At 43.1% G+C, this 6,102-nt stretch overlaps 1 protein-coding gene across 1 annotated transcript; it reads right to left on the reverse strand.

Annotated features, from left to right (window-relative positions):
- Positions 1–262: 262 nt before the first annotated feature.
- Positions 263–5,762, reverse strand: LOC127098014 (uncharacterized). Its single transcript, XM_051036515.1, has 2 exons — positions 4,562–5,762; positions 263–1,989 (listed from the first exon to the last, which is right to left on the reverse strand). The coding sequence occupies exon 2, from the start codon at positions 1,923–1,925 to the stop codon at positions 672–674; it is 1,254 nt and encodes a 417-aa protein (XP_050892472.1). The 5' UTR covers positions 1,926–1,989; positions 4,562–5,762; the 3' UTR covers positions 263–671.
- Positions 5,763–6,102: the final 340 nt, after the last annotated feature.

Raw genomic sequence — 6,102 nt, forward strand, 5'->3', positions numbered from 1 at the left:
TGATAAGTAGCACCAGCGTTCTGCTTCTCTGGAGGACAATCTTCTCTCCACGGTATCTTGTGCACAACGACACCGGTATCTGACCCTGGCATATCCTGACATGACCAAGCGAAAGTATCCGCATGTCCCTTCGACAGGACTACCGTTCTGCTCTCGACTTGCCTCTGAAGCGGCTCCAATTTTCATTTCCTTTCTGACCTCGGCGGTATTTGGAATAACAATCTCAACCCGCTTCACGTGCGGCTGAATCACCTTCTCCTCTTGTTTCAACAACCTGGCTAATTCCAGCAGATCACAATCTTCTTCGCCTTCTTCTTCGGCATGAGATATCGGTTTGTCGAAGTCATACAGAGGTGTAACCAAATTGTTATCAACGAGATCCGGAGAATTATTTTTGAATTCGGAACGAGACAAATCAAAAAGGAAAAAAATGAAAAATAAACATTGCCATTTTTATTTGTTTTTAAACTGCAAAAATAAATGAAAAACAGGGAACACCGCTTTTTGACTGAAAAACATCCATTTATTAATGATGCAGAAAATGCAAATTTAAACATGAGGTGGCCCTTACAATGGACCATTACGTGTCGGGCAACACGTATGGCTTTCATGCAGATAAGACTGAAAACAAGAAATATTACTCTTCCGGACGAGTGTCAGTGCTGATCTTTTTAAGCCTTCCAGCTTCCTGGTACGCACGATTTTATCCATTGATCAATCTCCCAGTCACTGTTGATCTCTTTATCCCCTGCATAGGCGTGACCTGGATCTAGCATTCCGGCACTGACAAAGGTGAACGACGGACGACGTCCTCTATTCTGCTCAGACGAGTCTTGACCTAGATGATAACCAATCCCAAACATATCCGCCTTTACCACAATGCCTATGATTTGTCCCCAGCCTGGGATCCCTCCATTTCTCAACATCTCCAGTGCCTGTTTATAAGAAGACACGGACGGTTTCTTCTCTTTTCCAACACCAATGTCATTTTCCACCTTGACGGTTTCAGCTATCAGACTGAGTGTTTCAAATTTTCCACCGTCAATTTCCTTCATCTTCTGGGTCATATCCCCCATCAATACACAACCCTCCGTGGCGACAGCCATACAACAAGTATCAACACTAGGGAAAGATCCCTCTTTCCTCCGAGGTTTTGGGGCCACAGGCCTCGGCACTTTTAACCGATCCTCATTCACCAACCCAATCGTCTTCCTATCCCCAGAAATTGCATTCATCTCCACCTCACCATGCGCGGGCATGTGATTAGCATTAACATTGGGAAATTGTGCAAAATTAATGGCCTTGGAATCCACCAGGTCTTGGACAGTATGCTTAAAAGCTCTACAACCCTCAAGGTTATGCCCAGACGCCCCCGAATGGAATCCGCACTTGGCATTTTCATCATAATTAGTTGGCCTCTGATCAGGTTCTAATGGAGCTAAGGTCCTCATTTGTACCATTCCGAGATCTTTCAACTTCCTCAACAGAAGAGCATACGGTATGGGTGGCCTATCAAATTGACGATCAACCCCCTTTCCTCTTACCTGATCCCCAGCTCTCTGCGCTCCCGGGCGAGGTGACGGATGTCTTGGTGGTGCAGACGAACCACCAACAGGAATGGTTGCAGTGGCAGCATAAGGGTGATAGCGATCCTTACCGCATTCTCTTTTAGTCTGCGCACCACCTGATTCAACCTTCTTCTTGGGCTGACCACTGTCAAGGGATTTCTTCACTACAGAGCCAGAGGGATTTGTTACTTCGGATGACGGAGCCTTTCCCTGAACTTTCTCCTTGATCATCCAGCCCTCAATCCTTTCTAATCTCTCGGCCATGGCTTTCTGCCCCAAGGCAAGCCCTTGCACAACCCTGAACAAATCCCTCACCATCTCTTTCAGTTCGAGGATGTCGGTGTTGGGAGGATCCATCAGTTTGGATTTGTTGCCCCTAGCAGGATATCTGAGCAAACGAGCTATGCGCACCGGTCGACACCTACAAAATAGCAAATGGGTTAGTATGCATGAATGCAACGTCTGTCCATATGAGGAAGATTCTGTCATTTGATTCTGGTTTCATCGAGACAGCTAATATTTTGACATCCACATTCTGAAATTCAAGATGTCTCTCAACCAGATTCTCAATCCATAATACTCCCCATATGGCTAGACGTAGGTTTGGTGCAGATGAATGCAAAATGAGAATGATGCAGATGTATGCATGCACTGGGCCATCCTCCAAGTCATCTGATCATTTGTTGCTCTGAGTCACAGCCTTGATTTCTAAACTGATCATAACCATCTGAGGGAATATGTAACCACCAATCTGACCCACGGGTTCCAAAATAAACGGAAGACAGATACATCATCATCATCATCATCACCAATCTCTGAGCAGATACCCATCATCACCTGAATCGGCCCGGGGAATCCTGAAATAAACAGATCCCCACTGATAAATAACTCGGCCCGGGGAATCCTGAAATAAACGGATCCCCACTGATAAATAACTCGGACAGCACTCCGGCGTCTCGGAAATAAACGGCCATAAATCCGACTTATAAATATGACTCTGATCCACGGAACCAAAAGTCACCATCAAGGTCACCATCTGAACATGCCTCTGAAAGAATCAACCCTCCCCTCACAGGTAAATTCTAAACAGGTCATCCTAAGGCGGATAATAGTCTCGACAATCGGGCGGAGATACTCAATGGGTTTGCCCTTTCGGGTGTGCCATTGTAGCTCCCTTAAGATCGCCTAAACCAAAGATCCGGGAAATGATCGGTCACCAGAGTCAATAGCCCAAAAGAGATAATCCAACCTAAGCGGAATAACTCCACCCGGCCAGACTCTCTCAAATGAACCTCGTCCGGCTGTGGTGACATGTCTCCGCATCATGTCGTACAACATGTGAAGAGACATAAGACCACGCTAATCCTAGGTGTGTACTCAGGCCTGGGTATTGGGCCCCACTCAGAACACCCACCCCAAACAGAGAAACCACCTGCACAGAGGACGGCAACAATGATAGTATGATGCATGCAAATATTTATGCAAATATATACAGGTTAGAATAATAAATGCAATAAATCAAGCATCACAAGCAACCTAAACTAATCCTAGAACGCTAGGAAAGACTCGCTTAGGGAAGATGGACCAGCACAGGTCTACATCTGAGCATCCCCAGTGGAGTCGCCAGCTGTCGCATCCTGCGAAAAAAATCAACCGGCGAAGCTCAAATAAAAACACAACACAGAGCCGCCACTGCGCGTTATTTATCCCAAGATAGGGAAAGGAAACGCTCAGAGAAACCTGGAAAGGAAATGGTCTCGCGACCAGAGAGAAAGGGTAAGGGAGTCGGTTACGCAAGGGGAAGGTATTAGCACCCCTCACGTCCGTCGTACTCGACGGGATCCACGTTCTAAGAAAAGAAAAGGTTGCTAAACATCACACACACACACAGGGAACGCAGGTGGGGTTAAGAGAAGGGAGCTCGATAGGACATCGCATCCTATGCCTACATATCTCGTCTGGAACGAGAATCAGAGCCACTGTAGTTCGGCTTACGCACGCCAAACAACACAAAACATACAAACAAACAAGGGTGGCAAACATGGAGCCCGACAACCACTAGATGGAATTACGTCAGCATCCGAACCAAAACACGCACAAAACGGCAAACGTGGAGCCCGACAGCCAATTACTGGACTTACGTCGGCATCCGAACCAAACACAATCAGATAACAAGTAAACACACGCAAAAAAGAAAAAGGTTGCCCGGAGTGGTCTCGCACGACCACCTGCCTACATACCTCGTCTGGAACGAGGATCAGGGCGATGTAGTTCCCCTGAAAGGGAAAAAGATTTCAGCCAGAAACCGGGGGAAGACGCACTACCAGGGAGCTGGACTCGAGCCTAGTGTTGTCATGCATCTCTACCCTAAGTTCAGTTTTCTATCCTACTTGCATAAGCAAACTACTCCTATCCAGGAAAGAAGCAAGCATACAAGCATACAAAAATAATTCAAGCATACATCAAATGAGAACAAGCATCTCAAACAGATATCCACATAGCACGCACTATAACCAAACAAGTGGCTCACACAATAGGTTTGACTGCCTCAGCAAGTCGTCTGTACGGGCTGTGTTTGCTCTTAACCTTGCAATTACGAGGCTAAGGTGAAGCAGATGAAAGGATGAAGTGAGGATCAGACCTCACAGCTCTTATCCCTAACCAGGGAGAGCTTCTGACAAATGAGCATGGGTCCAGAATGGGGGAACCCTTGTATACTCAGAGACTCTGACACAATGTGCACTGCACAAGATCTTGGGCTTGTGATCTCAATGCTACAACCATGTAATGGGAGCAAGGAGAAGACTCAACTGAATAGTGGGGGATAGATTGCATATCCCTACCTTCCACCAATTGCCTTGATTAAGGACTTTACCTGCTTAGGCACAATATTAAACAATCACAAACATTGCCTCTTAAGGAGGACTTCAGACAGTTTGCCCGGTCAAATAACAGACCGGGTCTCCAGACTACATGAAGTTAGGAAGTTATACCTCAATGCAAGTTGCTTAAGCAAAGCAAAGCAAAAGTTCACAAGGAACTGAGCAACTAAAAGTACCTGGAAACAGTCAAACACAGTTAGTACTCAGACAGACAAAAATAAACAGCAAGTATTAATCAGTCAGACTATACAAACTAATTCACAACAAAGGCAAGCTATGAGCTCAAGCCCAAACTTCACAACCTACAAAACAAAGTTATGTTAGTGTACAAACATCAAACAACATCAATTGAATTGACTTGGATCATTCTCCATACACATTGCACCTTTTCATCCTGAAAAATCAATCAAATGTTAGAAACTAGACCACTAGGCCAAGCCTAGGGTCCAAAGGTGACAAAAATGTCTAAACAGCAAGGGATCTCTAACCAAACTCAAATTAATGTCAAACAAGAGCCAACACAACTAGTCCCATGTCCATATCATTCATCATGTTCATTTTATGCATAAAACGAGTCAAACTAGTTCAAATGGAACACCAAACATCCAAACAGAACTATTGCATTCAAATCCATATCAAAACAAATCCAAAAAATCTCAAATAAATTATACCTAAACAGGACATAATCAAGGTCCAGCATGTTAAATTTTAGCTTAATTGGACAAAGGGAACCATGTCAATGAAAATCAACAAAAACAGACACAATTACATGCTCCAAATCACAACATCAACATATGCATTCATTTCAAAAATTCATAAATCCATGAAAACAATAAAGAAATGGATGGGACCAAAACAGGGATGTTCTATCATGTGTCTATAACCAGCAAGCCAAATTTCATGTTCATTCAATACCATATGAGCATTTCACATAAGATCTACCAACCTATGTCACACAAGCTTGCACATTTGACCAACAGAGATGAAAAATAGCAATCAATTTGAAAATACAATGGAAAAATCCAGAAAAATACACATAGCATCTCAACATGTTAATGAATATCCATGCAAAATTTCACATCATTCTAACAAGCCTAGGTCATTCAAACAAATCCAGCAAGTTGACATAATGAGGTGTGACACAAATTGTCACACCTAAGTTCCAAAATTCATAACTCAATGATCAGGTATCAAAAATTCATGGAATTTACATGTAAATCTCCATCAACCAGTCCACAATCACCACAAAAATTTTCAAGCATTTATTTTATACTATGAGCATTTCACAATCAAAATGGTAGAATGTATCAAAATGTAGCACATGTGAAACAAACCTAGGTCAAACACAATTTCTACCATGCACAACTTCAACCAATAGGTCAAAAAAATTCTACAGTCAACAAGGAAGTCAACACAAAAATTCCTACATTTTTCTGATTTTTATTGATTTTTTTATGAATTTTCTAAAGTGTTTTATGATTTTTTAATAATTATGTGAATTATTTGATTTCATTAATGGCAGTTCTGTAAATACTGGAACGCGGGAGCGGTAAACAGCTAGTTCAAATTTTCAAATGAAATTTTGGATCAAACGCCTGAAATATCCAGAAATTTCATCTTCTTCACCCAGCCATGCCAAGAACACGCAATCA

The sequence above is a fragment of the Lathyrus oleraceus genome, chromosome 6, assembly GCF_024323335.1.
Source record: "Lathyrus oleraceus cultivar Zhongwan6 chromosome 6, CAAS_Psat_ZW6_1.0, whole genome shotgun sequence".
Classification (NCBI taxonomy): Eukaryota; Viridiplantae; Streptophyta; class Magnoliopsida; order Fabales; family Fabaceae; genus Lathyrus; species Lathyrus oleraceus.

Excerpts from the sequence above, each read along its gene's own strand:
- LOC127098014 (XM_051036515.1), bottom strand. The coding sequence starts at position 1,925 with ATGGATCCTCCCAACACCGACATCCTCGAACTGAAAGAGATGGTGAGG.